The following is a 16,378-nucleotide window of genomic DNA, read 5'->3' on the forward strand; positions in this document are numbered from 1 at the left end:
AAACATCGAATTGATCGATTTCAAGACAGGATTTTGTACTGCAGTACCTGTATTTTTTATAAAAGTATCATAGGAACAACTTCTCTTCACAAGATGTCCTCTGTCAATATTTGTATTTGGCTTGAAAGAGTTTCAAATCGGAATCAGAGTGGTACATCGTCAGATATTTGGAATTTCTCTCTCTCTCTCTCTCTCTCTCTCTCTCTCTCTCTCTCTCTCTCTCTCTCTCTCTCTCTCTCTCTCTCTCATTTAGTCATAGAGATCATTTCCTACTCTAACGTTCTTATATAGCGTTATGATGGAAAGAAAATTTTGTAATATTCAAAGCCATAAAATGGAGAAATTTCATCGAATTTTGAACTGAGTTTTATTTTAGTCTTACTTATTACTTACCTTCTAAACAACTAAATTCCTTGTCCCCTAAAAAACTTTTAAGTGTTTTTCCTCATTTCTGACAGACAGCAATTAACAACAGTATATATGTGGAAGAACTGGGGATTTGCTCTGAGACGCGCAAACATTGAACTTATATTTATCGAGATAAACACGGCCAGTGACACAGAAAACATTTGGAAGGTTCTCGTGTTATCGGAAAGGAAAACGTTGTGTTTTTGTCTACCGAAGCGGCGCAGCGGCTGTCTGGTCATTTGGGTCCTTGGGGCTGAGAAGGCCACAGAAAAAAAAGAGAAAAAAAAGGGCACGACTAGTCAGAGGAAAGGGCTGGGTGCAAGAAATAAAGTTATTATTTTTTTACCATTTATAACTTTTGTTAAGGGCAAATAGATGTTTCTTATTTTGACGTTTGCTTGTATACATAAAGCGTATTGATATTTGTATGTGTTTACATACATACATACATACATATATATATGTATATATATATAATATATATATACAGTATATACACACACATAGATTGATAGGTAGATACAGCTCTCAGTTTGCGTTTGCAAGGTATGTGGTCCAGTCTCTGTATGCCACCCATCAGTCAACCCAATTGTAATTTGGCACCACCGTCAATTTCTGGTAAGAAAAACGACATGTTATTAGCAACCTCATCCATGCTGACTTGCTAGAATGAAAAAGAAAGAAAGAAATAAGCCTCATGCGATGTCGACTTTTTGGAGAAGAGAATGTAGCTTTTCACTGAATTCATTTCTCGATAGACAGTTCAGTCTGGAACGAAACGCACTGTAATCAGTCGGAAAAACTTTCAAGTGTGTATGTGTGTGTGTATGTATTTGTGTGTTTTCATATCTCCCCCATGCTCCAGTGGTGGGTATGTAATTTGATTGTTGTTGTCATGACGACAAGGGGATTGGGGGCTGGGGGATCGCAGCCATCAGAATCTGTTGAAAATACAGAAGTGAAAAGGTTGGGGGTGGGGGGAGAGTGTTCCGTGAAAGGCCCCAATCCTCAGTGACACCAGTGGACAGCCCAGGCGTAAAGCACACAACTTCTTATCTTCCCAAGATCTTAGGGTGGCCAGAGAAATCATTCTGTGGACAATTAGAGGACTTCGGCAGCAAAAAATTCAGTTGTAGTTTCTTGTCCTCTGAATTTTTTTTTATAAAAAAGCAACGAGCCGCTATTCAGTTTGTTTTGCTTAGTTGGAAAAAGTAAGGTTTATTGTAAATTTAATTTTCTTTCTAAAAATGTTCACCTAACAGACGTGATATTTAATCAAGTCATGATTGATAAAATGTTAAATAGTCAAGCATATCGACGAATGGAATATGGAAGCACAGGTTATTGAGATTTGTTTCCAGAAATACGGAAGTAAAATTTATAAGATCTGAATATTATTTATATATATATTAGTATGTAATCATATAGAATAATAATGTGCATACATTTAAACAATCAGAGTATACATTGTGAGATTTGTGCATGTACGTATTTGTGAATATGTATATCGTTTATGAGTCTGTGAACATCCACAGTATACCTTGTAACGTCTACTTCTAGAAGTCAGTCCTGTAGGAGAAAAGTTAATACGTAGAATAAAGCTTTGTACATGTTAAAAAAGAAGGTGAATTAGCACTTTACTTTTACCTGTGGCATTTTGCTTTGGGATTTGAAGCTATAAATTGAGATCTTTATATCCTTTTGTGGTATTCGTGTCACTTGTAGCCTTTATAGTTTGAAGTTCATACGTTACTGACCGGTAAATCCTTCACAGTTCATTTATAAACTTATCAAAACGTTTTAGTATGACGACTGATGTCAAGTGTAGGAATGGTGAACATCCGGTAAAATGGAATCCGACATTAAATTAGATATATCTTTTTAGCTATATGCGTTGTTAATCCAACATACTTTATCTATCAGTTAAAAGACTTAATTTTCAAGATATTAACATCCTTTTACAGAACAGTGTTATTATTCATGAAATTAGTTCAATAAAGATCTCAGTAAATGCTCAGTGTAATTATGATTACTATTATCGAAGTTTTAATGATTTTTACAGTTGAGTATTTTTAACGATAGGCTACACAAGTGCGGGCAGAATTCTTGGTCTCTAAAAGTAGATCGTAAAGAGAATTTTGAGATTGTCCAGGATTTTTCTCATCTTCCATAATAGCAACCTTGAATAGCTTCACGCTCTTGTCCTAACGGTACTGCCGCCGAATTTAAGCGGACCGTTCTATTAAGGTTAGCAGTTTTATGGGTGAATAAACTGCAATTAACAGAAGCCTTAACTGCAGTGCTAACACTCAAGCATTTTGCGATTCATTATCGTTATTACTGTACCTTTTGTAAGTTTTGTACTCTTAAAATGACGAGACGGAAAGTTGGTGTAGTGAAATTGTAAAACTCCCTTTTAGTTTCTGCAAAAGAAAGCTATTAAGATGGCTATTTGTCTGTCCGTCCGCACTTAGATCTTAAAAACTACCGAGGCTAGAGGGCTGCAAATTGGTATGTTGAGCATCGACCCTCCAATCATCAGACATACCAAATTGCAGCCCTCTAGCCTCAGTAGTGTTTATTTTATGTAAGGTTAAAGTTATCTATGATCGTGCGTCTGGTACCGCTATAGGTGCCAACAACACAGGCCACCACCGGGCCCAGGGTGGAAGTTTCATGGGCCGTGGCTGAAAGTTTCATACAGCACTATACGCTGCCCAGAAAATTCGATTGCGCTGAAGAAACTTCGGCGAATTTTTTACTTGTTTATTTCTCTCACTCGCTCACACACGCAAGAACGAGAGAGCTGACGCGAACTTAAATCTCTCTCTCTCTCTCTCTCTCTCTCTCTCTCTCTCTCTCTCTCTCTCTCTCTCTCATGAAGTCAATACCAGTCATTTTGATTACCTGATGTAATCATGTTATTTGATTACCTGATGCTAATCGTAGTGAATAAGATCTATAGGTTTGTGATAAACCCCCGCCTCTTTTAACATACCCCCTACCCTCCCGTTTAACATATAGTGCATAAAAAGTGGCCGACGCACACAAACTAATTTTTTGCGCAAATTTTTTTTTATTTATATTCAAACTATCAAGATTCTCGTAAATGATCTAGTTCAGATTGATAAACCATTTTCATGTTGACGCTTTTGAATGGCAGCCCATTTCAAGACACTTCATCATCCAGCGTTTCATATACCTGAAGCAGAGCTCGTGCTTTCATGCATACGTTACTGCGGATTGCGGCAGGCAGTATTCACGGGAAAGAGGAACTAGGGAAAGTATACCACTTCCTGAAAATCATATGCCAGCGAGTTATTAAGTGGCGCTTAATACTGGAATGCTTAACTTACGAATCGTAAGTGGTTTTATAAGAGCTGGCTTTCCCCTCTTAATCAAGCAAGAAATTTTGAGGCATGGGTATGTTCTTTAATATCTCTATTAGTCTGTCTCTCATGAGCACACATACACTCGTGTATGTATATATATGTGTGTGTGTGTGTGTGTACATACATATAATTATATATATAATATATATATATTCATGGTGTGTGTGTGTTTGTGCAATGATATAAAAACGTATACGTTTCATTTAGGTTTCAGTGATTTTATTGTTTTTTTTCTCTCATCACCTCGCCAGTATAGTGCCTTTTCACAGTTTTAAATCGGCTTGGTCATTTGACTTGGACAGACATAATACCGTCATAAATGTTAAATGGTTTTATTGGCTTCATTTTAGTATTCAGCTCTTTTGTACGTCTTATTTATTTGCTGAGTTCTGAAAATGTTCTTTCACTCACCACTAAGTCTTGGAATTTCGACGTTGAGTCTGCATTTCATAATTCCTCTTGCCTTACGTCAGTAAGAGGCATGTTTATTACGTACGTCATGAGTCAAGACAAAATTTTCATTTCCATCTCATTTCCCCTTTCCTCCTATTTTTGCATTTTCCCCCTCCCCGACGGCCGTCGCTTAAATCTTAGAAATTTGTTCTGTGTGCTATTTGTAACAGGTTATAAGCTTCTTAAGTGTTTGAGCAGCAGTAATATTTCAGGTTTTATAGTCGTAGATTTGTTTATTTGTATCATCGTAGAGGAGAAAAAAGTTAGCCTCATGTGTTTCTGATATGAATAATTTACCCGTAGGCCATTAGGATATTCGAGTTCATCCCCGCGAATGGGATAGGCATTATGAATGGGAAAGTTTTAGCCCAGAACCTGAATGTAATTTTGATTTATTGCGAAGTTCCATTTGCCTCATGTCAGCAGAATGGCCAAGTAGGCATTTTGCTGCGGCAATAAAGTCTCCCAGAATCGGATTGGAATGTTTATTGCTGCAATCCTTTGCAGTTCTCTCTCTCTCTCTCTCTCTCTCTCTCTCTCTCTCTCTCTCTCTCTCTCTCTCTCTCTCTCTCTCTCATTTGTGTGCAGTGGTTGTTGGTGTATGGTGAGCTCATTCCATGCGAATATGGAAAAGGGCTCAAGAAATTTTAATTTTGGTTTGAAGTGGAACGCTGGAGTAATTGTTGTTGACATTGACTTTTTGTCTTGGTTTACTGTTGGTTTTAAGCTTCAGCAATAACTGCAACTCAGTAATAGAATGAAATAGGCAATGGTCTAAATATTGCAAACCAATCTGTTGCCATTAAAGACCTTTATTAATTTTAAATGTCCAATTATCTGAGATGCGTCCCCTTATGAGGATCTTTAAAGAAACTTACTATATTTTCCCCTAAATTATTGGTACTGGAATCTCTTGTGGTGTTTCCATCACGTGAATCCTTCACCTTCAACCCAGGCGAACGCAATAAAGGGCTATTTATTTTGAGAAAATGGCGATGAACGAGGCTTGGTATTGGAGGAAGTGTCTTTGCCACGTCTTCCCGTGAGATTTCTGTCTTCAGTGATAGGCCCCAGTAGGAAGGTACAATCGTGAGTGCCTCTCCAACCTTTTGCTGTGCAGGAGTTTTACTTGTAATATTCCTGTTGCCACTTATTTGGTTTGAGCTTTGCTACCTACAGGTTGAGATCCAGTTGTATAATTTGTTGTAACCTTTTTGAGAAAGAGCGTTCATTCTTACTGTTAGTATCCTTTGAATGGTGTTTCTGTAATTAAATGCTGTTTCTGTAAATGAAATGCGTTCATTTGTTATTGTCTTACAAAAGACTATAGAGAACTGTCTTCAATGATTAGGTAATGACACTGAAACTGATATTATTTGAGAACGCTTTGTCCAGAATTAGTGCTTTTATTTATCTGTATTACATGCACAGGTATACAGAGATTATGTACGCTTGGATAGGCTAGAAATTCTTAGAAAATTAGAATCTGAGAAGATTGTTATCAGTTTTTGCATCGTCCTTATGGTTATGCACTGCAAAGCTCTTACATTAATGGTGTCTTTCTCTGTAGTTTTCGTCCGCCAAAGAATATTAATGCCATATCCGACGCTGTCTTAAAAGACCCTCAAGAGAGATTTTTACGAAGTGTGACAAGACTTATCTTTCCTTTTAGTAGATAATAATTTGACAAACTACTGTGTCCTACCTACATTCTCATCCTGAATGTGGAGGTTTGTCATGATGGTGACGGTATAAATATTGTCTAATTTTATATGATTGGGACATGAAGACAAGATGTGTGTTGAATTTATAGCTTCTTCATACTTGGGAAATGGACACTCTATTGACTTAGAGTTCTGGTGGTTGAACAATAAAATCATGCCATTAAAACGATCGACTGTGTCATCCCAGCTGGTTTTCCGGCTTTCATCTTATCTTAGCAGTGAATTTGCACTAAGTATCTTAAATTTTCATCTTAAATTTTTATCGTTAAAGTTTTTTTATCTTAAATTTGACATTGTCTTAATTATAGTGTAAAGGTTCCAGAAAACATGTTTGTTTGATGGCTTCAAGATTTCACTACTTTATCAGTACGTTTTTTATGTACTTGTTATTAAATCCACTCGATCAAGTATAACCAAAAATTCTATTTAGAACTTGTTTAAGAAGATAACGAGTGCAATGGGGTGAATAGATATTGACCTCACTCTTTGAGTTCGGCTTGACATTGCTGTTTTATTTTAAAAAATTTTTTTTATGTCTAAAGTCAGATGCAGGATATGTTCCAATAGAAAGAAAATAATGATATTGACATCCTTCGAGACTTTCATATTTCTGGGGTTGATTTCATTTCCCTCAATCTCTGCCGTGGAGGAAGAGTTAAGTGAGGTTTATATAAAACAATGTTACTTGTGAGGTGAGCACTAGCAATCTTCAGAGTACTTACAACGAGATTGGAGATAAGATGTCAGTTACGCATGACTTTTAGGTGGGAGGTTTTGCAAGTCGATATTTCTTCTCATGTGGCAGTTTCTTTGTATAGAAAGGTGCCTCTTTAGCTGCAAACTCTTTTTAAGCACGTTCATTTTAAAAAGGAGGGAATTAAACATTCAGGAAGTAAAATTATGGGCAAGATAGAGATAAACAGTGCCTACCAGCACTCTGCTGAAATGGCTTTTCATGTGGGTAATATATCGGCTATTTTTGTAGAAGCTTTCTGCACGGGACTTTCATCCACGATTCATTAGCTGAAGTGTGAATGCGGCAGTGAGCATTGTATATTCATTTTTTTTTTTTTTTTGTTGGGAACGGTACCCTGTTAGTGGAGAGAGGTCAGTGTTTAATATCTATCTATATATATTATATATATATATATATATATATATATATATATATATATATATATATATATATATATAAAACATTGGGCACTGAAAATGTTCAAAACCGAAGTTATTTTATATTAGGAATAAGTGCGACAAAAAACGAGGAAAATCTTTTACTGAACTACACTAGCAATTTTGGTTTTCTCTTTCCCTTTGCCAACAAAAATGCTATTGTTATTTTCTGTCACTTTTGCAGTTGTCTTTAATTTACTTTTATTTATGGTAGAAAGGAAACAAATTATGTTATTATTGTAGTTGTATGTTTAAAAGACTTTGGATGGAAGTGGTAATTTTTTTTTTTTTTTTTTTTTTTTTTTTTTTTGCGTCTAATTTGAATGAGCCCATCATTTGTAGACAGCCGCTATTCCATTTTTGTTTCCTTTCTAGCTGCAGGGTTTCAGAAAACACATTGTTATATCCGGTAGAATTATCTGTAAAATCTCCTTAGAAATTCCCTTGAATAAACCCCGTGCGTCTGCCGGGCTCAACGCAAGCAAGCAAGCAAGCAGGGACGCCTTGCCCTACTTACCCTTTCTCCTTATTGTTATCTTCTGAATCTCCTTTATCCCTTTCCCTGTGATTATGGAGCCGTTCGTAGCTTCTCCTGTATTCTGGAGAGGCAGTTAAAAGTTTCCAGGAAATATTGCGGGCTGTAGGAAGTAAAAATGCAGCGCTTTTTATTGTTGAGACAAAAAGTGTTTTTTAATGCTGCGTTTCATATTTTTTCCTCCGGAAACCGGGATACTTTTAAAACATTTCGTGTGCGATTAATGTATTTTTCGCTCTTTTGCTGCTGCTGCTGCTGCTGCTGCTGCTGCTGCTCTACTTTTGAGAGAAAAAGAGGGGGAGAAAGATGAGAGCAGGGAGTCTTTGATGATAACCCAAATGGAATGAATGTTTCATCAATTCTTTTAGCTCCTGGACAAATGTTGGCCAACTTTGTTCAGCATTTGGATGATTTCAGTTTGTTATTGTACTTTCACATTTCTTTGTTTATTTAGTTTATTTTACGTCTGGTGTCAAAACCAATATGAAATTGAGTTTAGAACAGAATCACGGGTTATTTATTTTTATTTTCATAAAGAATTATCATGAGTTAGGCTTGCAGATTATTCAGTCTTTATGTATTAGAGGATGTTATGCTCTCCTGCCCCCCCACCCACCCCCTTTTGATTCATTCATATTATATATATATATATATATATATATTTAGACATATATATAGTATGTATATGCATATATATGTATATTTATATATGTTTTATATATATTTGTGTGTGTATGTGTTAAATTGGATTAATAATTTTAGGTATTGAATGCATGTATGAAATAGATGTATGCCTAGTTAGGTCTTATTACAACTAAGCTGCTCTTAGCAAAAATTGTATTTTGGCCGTTCATTAGACAGCTGTTTAATAATAGTTTGTAGATCTAAGCATCTTTCAGATTTAGGTAGTTGTGCTGTAAGTTTTACACCTGTTCGTGTAATGAAGGAATTAAAAGAAGATATTCTGAATACCAATTGTAAACTGTTTCTTCTGCACTTACTTCTGAGTATAGAAAAGGTTGTTAAACTTGCAGCCGAGTTTTTTTTTTTATTTATTTTTTTTTTATTATTATTTTTTTTTTTAGCTCTACAGCACAAAAGTATCCAAAGGGATTTCCCAGTATCTGACAAATGGTAGATCTAAGTCATGAAGATAAACAGGGCTCTGAGGATTTTGGTGCCTTTGTGATTGTATTTATCTCAAAATTATTCGTTCCGGTGGCATATATATCAGTCTTTTATTTCGCATAGGATTTATTTTATAGCTTTTGCTTTTATTGCAGGGTTTTCTTTAGTCATCTTTTTTCGTTTATTTGTAGGATTTTCCTCAGTCTTTTGGCCCTTATAGTGGGATTAATGGCTGCCCGTTTGTCTGTGAGAAATTGCTCCTAGGAAAACTGTTCTCTCTCTCTCTCTCTCTCTCTCTCTCTCTCTCTCTCTCTCTCTCTCTCTCTCTCTCTCTCTCTCTCTCTCTCTCTCTCTCTCTAAGGAGATTTTTTGTGGTTTTTTCACGATGTTGGCTGGGTCTTCCTCACCCTGAAAGCTCATTGTCTGTTATTGTATCCAAAATAACAGAGGGACATCTGTCTACTGTTGACATTGGAAAGAGTATCTAAAGCAAAATCTTTATTTTAGACTTACCTGTTTAAAATAAAATCTTTATTCTAGTATCTTCCCTGTAACCGTGTGACTGAAAATAAGTAATTTCCTCGACATATGTCTGTTGTGTTGTGTGTCTTCCATCGTTCTTCTAAATAGCGTCGCCAGAAATTCGAGAAATATGGTTCTGGCTCTCCAGCAAAAATAGGTTCGTAGCCTCGGTGATTTATGTCTGCTGTTTCCCCTGCTCCTTCAAGTTCAGTGAATATTTAACATTTTTTGTTGGTGCCAGACTGTAGACTGTATCCTCTGAAAAAAAAAATGTTCCTTTATAAATTCCTGCATAATAATCCATCATCCACTTGCATAATCGATTCAAGTGTACATCTAATACAATGCCTTTTCTATTAGTGCTACTTGCTTTTCCATAAAAAAAACTGCCATCAGATGCATTTCAGATTCCATTGATGATTCTCTGGCAGGTTTAGTTTTTGTTTGCAGTTTCCTTTGCATTAGAGGGAAGTTGCTGGTTTTTCACTCTCAGCTCGGGAAATATAAACGATAATTCAGACGTCAGCGCTTCGGCGCAACAGTAAAGCTTATTTTTATTTCATAAATATTTATTGCACAACAGCATATAATGCGAAATATATTCGCGACCTGAGACAAGACTTCGTAGATCACTAACCTTATATGTTGTATGTTAAACGATTTAGACTTTGTAACAAACATTTTTGACCCTTCGATTGTTTTAGAGTCCCCATTTCACCGACCTATCCCCCTCTCATAAGTTAATTTCAAGTTTTTGTGTAAAATTATAATTTGTAACTACTGTTAATGATGTGTTTATCCTTTTTCTTCGCTTCTTTCTCCAAAGTGAGTGTTTTTCTTCCAGCAAAGCAAGCATACCTGTCGGATATTTTCATTGCTTTTTCAAATGCCAGTATGGTTGTTAACTTGCTTGTGTTAGATCTTACTATCACAGTGTTACATCTCTAAGAGATGGTATCAGCGCTTCCTTATTTGTTGAAGCTTCCTTTCCCCTTCCCCCTAATTTTATCCGTTTCCATCGAACCAGGGCATTAGGCTACTCTGAATTCAAAATTATTTGTAATTTTTCCCTTTCTGTGTTATATTCTCAGGGCCAACTTTCGTAATCCCGCCCCCCCCCCCTCAAAAATGCTGAGATTTCCGCCGGGAAGCCTGTGAACCATTTTTCAAATAATCCATTTTCGGGCCGAGGGGAATCTTTTTCAAAGTTATGTGACAGTTATATCTCTTCCTTTCCGTACCCCTCACTTCCCCTTGTCCTCTTTTCTCCTTTCAGGCCAACTTTCTTGTAGCACAGAAATGACTTAGTGACGTAACCTTGTACGAGGCTGCCAAGGTTTTGTTTGTTGTTTGTCTTCTCTCGGGGGAATGGGGGCGAAGGAATATTGTTAGGAGAGAGAGAGAGAGAGAGCCGTTCTTATAAGCTCTTCGAGTAATTCGGGAAGACTTATGAAAAGGTTTTGTTTGTGTGAGTTAGAGGCGTGAATACTAGTCTAGACTCGTAGCAAGAACGATGGGCAAAGGAGGAACCATTAAAAATAAAGTTACCCAGAAAAATGTGAAATGAAGAGGCAGGTATGGCATTATTCACTGATGATATATTCGTAGACGAAGGGAAATGTGTTTGTGCTGTATTCTGGAGGGACGAGGAATTATTTGGAGGTGAAATATGTCCTGTATATAAATCCGGAAATGGAGATAAAGTTCCTCTGAAAAGATGGCTTGGATAATACGAGTGAAATAATTGGCTTTGCTATAAATTGACGTTCGAATTTCATATATTTTGGATATTTTGTTGCTGGTGGAGCTCATATGTATGTGTATATATATATATATATATATATATATATATATATATATATATATATATATATATATATATATATATATATATGTGTGTGTGTGTGTAAGATAGAAATAATCAACACACAATCACATGTGGAACAGAAATAAATTTCTGACTCACATCAGGATCGAACCTAGTGGGCAGCGCTCTTGCCTTTCAATTGAAAGACCTGAGTTCGATCCTGATGTGAGTCAGAAATTTATATATGTTTGTATGTATTCACCTATGTATTTATTCCTAGTCTTTGCAAGTCCTTGAATTGAAATTGCTAGTAAAGCATTGGGTACTTTCGGCCATTCAACGCTGAAGACAGTGAAGAGAAGCAGTAAGAGTGGTTGGACAACAAATTAAACAGACTCCGAAAATAAAGATGAAGTTCAAGGATCCAATGGAGGAACCGAGAGAAAACCCCACTGTCGCACTAAGGAGTAATAGATAGAGGTGCTGGACAGCTAGATTGAAGAAAGGAAGCGGGAATGGAAGTACAGCCAAAGGCTAGAAAGTGGGTAAAGCTAGGAGCCGAAGGGACGCTGCACAGACTCTTTAGTAATGCCTACAGTGCACCACATGAAGTGTACTGACGGCATATCCCCCTCTCTACGGGGTCCACTTTCGAACAGTGTTGGGGAGAAAAGGATCCTGCTCACTCAGAATTTGATCCTGTTACTTTTCTTTAATGATGAGCGTCCTAGTCATGGGACTAGACGGCTTAACAGTCTCTATTCTCCCCTGGGAGGTGCGAAGTACATGTCCAAACCAGCTCGCCTCCCCTTCATCATCATGGCGTCTAGATAGGGAACGTCCAGCATGTCCCGTATGGTATAATTTCGCTCTTGATCCTGCCATCTGGCTATTAATATTCATATTAAATCCTTTATTCTCAAATTTTCAAAATATTTTAGATTTAGATCCATAGTCATACCGTCTTGTAAGTTCGTATAGCAAAACAGACTGCACCAAGATAACACATAATATTACAATCGCATGCAGTTCACGTATTCTTTTCTCGTTTAAGTTGATTGCGGGTTAGATGATATGATACGCAGCGTAAGGGAATCTTAATTTGTGGTTTGAAGAACAAGCATTCTGTCCACGTGGCTATAAATTATGAATCAGTGTTAACTCTCTTCCCAGCGGTAATGGGTTGGAAATACGAAATTCTTTCTTCGTTTAGATAATTTTTCATTACCGGATTCTCCGAGCTCCTGAAAATATATTTCCTCATCCCATTGTTTTGCATTCTTGAGTCACTCAACGAAATTGTAGTCTAAACTGGAAAAAGTAGTATATATCAGCGGAGAAATAATTCAATTCATAAAACGTAATTTTCGGAAATAATCGTAATTGAACATTATATCGGGATGCCAAAATCAAGTTGAGGTCATCCTCTTGATTTGGAGAGTCACAATTTTTATATACTTTTCTAAGTTATAATATATTTAACCTTAAAAGGGTTTTACTAACCTTCCTAATATTGACATAAACTATGAATACAAAGTACAGATTCAGTACAGTACAAAATACAGATTCAGTACAATGCAAAGTACAAGTTCAATACAACATAAAGTACAAGTTCAATACAATATTGTGACTGAATGTATTTATTGATAAAGTTTCTACCCTAAAGATTTTGTCTGTTCCCCCTTCGATTGCAATATCCAAAATTTTCCCGCCATGCCTTGTACTTTTTTTTATTTTTGTCCGTTGTCTACTACGGCACTTGCACAGCTGCAGCTGAAACTCAGGTGATGGCGACAGCTGTGTCGTGATGAAGTTCGTCGTTTCCTAATACCTCGTTAAGTTTTTGGCCCGTTTTTATTTTTACTGATGAAACTTAGTCTCCTCAATATATCGGTACTTTAGTTTCGTCTCCCCCTCTAAGTAGAAACGATAGACTTGCGATCTTTATACTTGTCGGTGTGTGTGTGTGTGTGTGTACGTGCAACATTGAGGTGGATTGTGGAGTGTGTATAGGGGATTCTGTTGCAGTGCTGATTAGCCTTCTGTGTAGGTTTAGTAAGCAATTAGTGTCACAGTTAAATGATGAATGTGACCGTTGCTGCTGTCTCGTATTCTCTGGATCCAGACATGTATATATATATATATATATATATATATATATATATATATATATATATATATATATATATATATATATATATATATATATATATATATATATATATATATAATACGCTTATTTGTTGAGAGCCAGAGTCCGTCTAATGATCCCTAATTTGAAATTTCATCTTCGAGTACAAAACCGAAAGCTTTAATTGCTTCAGAGAGTTTTCCCAAGACAAATTGTTTAAATAGATTTTAAATAAAACAAAAGATCTTTGACAACAACCTGCACGTTAGGCGAAATGAATTTCAGTACTGGGTGGGTGGTATCTTTGCTGCGTTTTTTTTTTATAGATAATTTCCAACTTCCTAAGGGGAATTTTGGGAAAATCGTTTTACATGTTAGTATTGGCCCATGGATTAGATATTTTTTGAGAGAAGCTTACTTTTGTTGTTAAATTTTAAAATGTTTGTTTTGACAGCTAGTAATCACTCCATGTTGGTGTTTTATCGTTCGCGGTGTAAGTCATCTTGGACCCTGTTTCAGTGAATGACGTGTCCTAGTCACAGTTGCAATCCATTAACGTGAGCTGTCATTCACATAAGATTCAGTTGAAAGATTAAACTTGCCATGTATTTTTGAAATGCTCCCTTACCTTGAATAAGCCATGATGGCTAAGAACTGAAATCTCATTTTGTCTTGTGGTTGAGATATTTCTTTTTCCTTTATTAATCTTAAAAGGAATTTTCCATCCGAAAATCTTTTTCCTTTATTAATCTTAAAAGGAATTTTCCATCCGCAAATCAAGTTTTGCTCTAAAATTATTTTGATCCCAAAATATGATAACATTTGTAATGTTTCAAGCAACTGGTATTTTTTCCCTTGAAGAAAATCTATCTTCATTTAAAATTCTTAAATTCAACCTACATGCGAGAGGGTAGTAAAGTGTTCAACATTCTTACTTTTAACTAAATGAAATAGAAGACAACAACCGTGGAAATTCCGCCGGCCCCGAGGCGATAGGTTTCACACCAGCTTCTTACATCAGTCAATAAATTTCATCTTAACACTTCTTCTCTCTCTCTCTCTCTCTCTCTCTCTCTCTCTCTCTCTCTCTCTCTCTCTCTCTCTCTCTCTCTCTCTCTCTCTCTGAGAATGAGGTCATTTATTTATATAATGGCTTAGATATGCCAATTTTATTGTTTCTCTCCGGACGGCGGAGCAGCATGTGTGATCGTAATTTTGTCTATTAGGTGTAAGGAAGAGGATAAGATGCTGAATGTGCTGGTCATATTTCTCTCATGGGTTTAATACATTTTACTTATATATCAAATTTATGATCTCCCACTTGGATATATTTCTAAAATTTTAAGGCAACTATGATCTTTTTTGTATATTTGGTTATCCCCCAAAAAATTTTTTTTTTGGTATTTTTGATACGAAGATAATTATATTACCTTAGGTGAAAATTAATATAAACGTTTCAGTATTCTTGCTATATAATGTTCTATGCTTTTGAATGCAAGTTTCCCAACAAAGAGCCTCTTGGTTTATCATCGCAAGAGCAGCTCGACCATTTTATCTTTTAATATCAAAACTTCCCATATATTCGTTTCATGGTTGGTTGTGATACATTTTTGTGATGCCACATTCTGCTAATGCTGTGTCAGTTTTTTTCCAACAGATTTGACCTCTGCATGGTAAAGTTGTAAAAGATTGTTCTTTATTTCATTTAAAGAAAATTGAATGTTGTCAGGTTTGATTCAGAGAGTTTCTAGAGCTTCGTATTTATGACCTGACCTGGCATAACCTAGTTTTTCGAGGTGTATGGTCATTAGTATATTGGTACTGATACATCCTCGTAGATTGGTACTCAGTATCTTTTTAGAGTTCCACGTAGGTGATATACTCCATGTAATGGTTTTTTATCAACTTTTATAGTAAGTTAGTCTTTGTAAAATTTTTAACAATTCAAGTTGTCATTACTAATTTATTTTTTGCAGAAATCTTATTTTGTTTCAGACTGATTTGCAGAAAGCTACCAGAACTAGTTATAGTAGCCGCAAAGGCTATTAGTTTCAGTACCATATTTTAGGTTAAGGCAGAACTAGTGTTAAGTAGTAGTGCTTGAAATAGCTCATGCAAGAGTTATACGTCTACATAAAGCTCCCTGAATGAGACCTCACGTCTTACAGTCTTCATAAGTTCTTAAACCCCTGCTAAACAACTCCATCAGTTTTATTCATATTCTAAAATTGCATTGTATTGGGATGACCTCGATTGGCAAACGCCGGTTGTGTTCTATTGGTCGTGGCGTTGAAAGCTGGAAGCTGTCACCGTTACGCCCTTTAGAACAACCATGTGAGTTTGCTTAATCGCCCTCAAATGATCAGGATCTTCGGTGGAAGGTTCTCCGTAAAAGGCTTCCCTCAACCCTCGTGAATTTCCTGTAGTTAACAAAACCATTTTCCTTCTGCAGGCGATCGAGCATTAGGGCAGGCCAAGGGTATGACAGTAGGTTTGTTCAATCCCACAACTTTTTTATTTATCCTTAACCCAAAGAGTCTCGGTCTGTAACTCGGGCACTGGATTCAGAGTGGCTTCATTTTTTTCCTCCCATTTTTCCAACTTTTTGCGATTCTCACGATTTGAAGGCTTCACTGTTTTCTCACCTTGGTATGATCTACTTTTGTCTCGGAATTTAAAGAGTATATTAGCTAATAAATTAAAGCTTTGACCCTTACAGAGTCGATTAAAAATTCAGATTTTAAAGGCCTGTTTTTGTAAATCACACATTTAATGAGGTTGCAAGATTCTTTCATCTTGAAAATTATTGAAAATATATCTTTAATATAAGGTTCATTTAAACTAATCATGGTTCATTGGGCCAGAGATAGATTCAGCTGAAAACATTTTACCTTCCTTTCGAATTTTAGCCATTGTATGTGGAACTTATTCCAGCCTGAAAATTAATTAACTGTAGTTCACCAGACCAAATATGAAAATGTAAATCATATGAGTTTCTGTAATTCTTAAGCTAGTCTGAGAACAAAATAATGACAAAACTTGTCGCAGACTCGCTCTCTTAGTTTTCACCTACTGAAAATAAAAGAAACAGATGTCGGAAAGGCT

The 16,378-nt window shown here is 36.1% G+C and overlaps 1 protein-coding gene across 42 annotated transcripts in view; it reads left to right on the forward strand.

Moving 5' to 3' along the window:
- Window positions 1–16,378, forward strand: part of Cadps (calcium-dependent secretion activator 1) — a 760,773-nt gene that overhangs the window by 364,442 nt on the left and 379,953 nt on the right. For 26 of the 42 annotated variants that reach the window (XM_067093725.1, XM_067093755.1, XM_067093754.1 and 23 more), the window contains one exon: window positions 15,726–15,764. The exons of 14 other annotated variants lie outside the window; for them this stretch is intronic. In XM_067093725.1, the coding sequence (XP_066949826.1) occupies window positions 15,726–15,764 (39 nt within the window). The remainder of the gene's footprint in view (window positions 1–15,725; window positions 15,765–16,378) is intronic. 2 more of the 42 variants (XM_067093727.1, XM_067093745.1) reach the window with 1 other exon arrangement.

The sequence above is a fragment of the Macrobrachium rosenbergii genome, chromosome 50 (genome assembly GCF_040412425.1).
Source record: "Macrobrachium rosenbergii isolate ZJJX-2024 chromosome 50, ASM4041242v1, whole genome shotgun sequence".
Classification (NCBI taxonomy): domain Eukaryota; kingdom Metazoa; phylum Arthropoda; class Malacostraca; order Decapoda; family Palaemonidae; genus Macrobrachium; species Macrobrachium rosenbergii.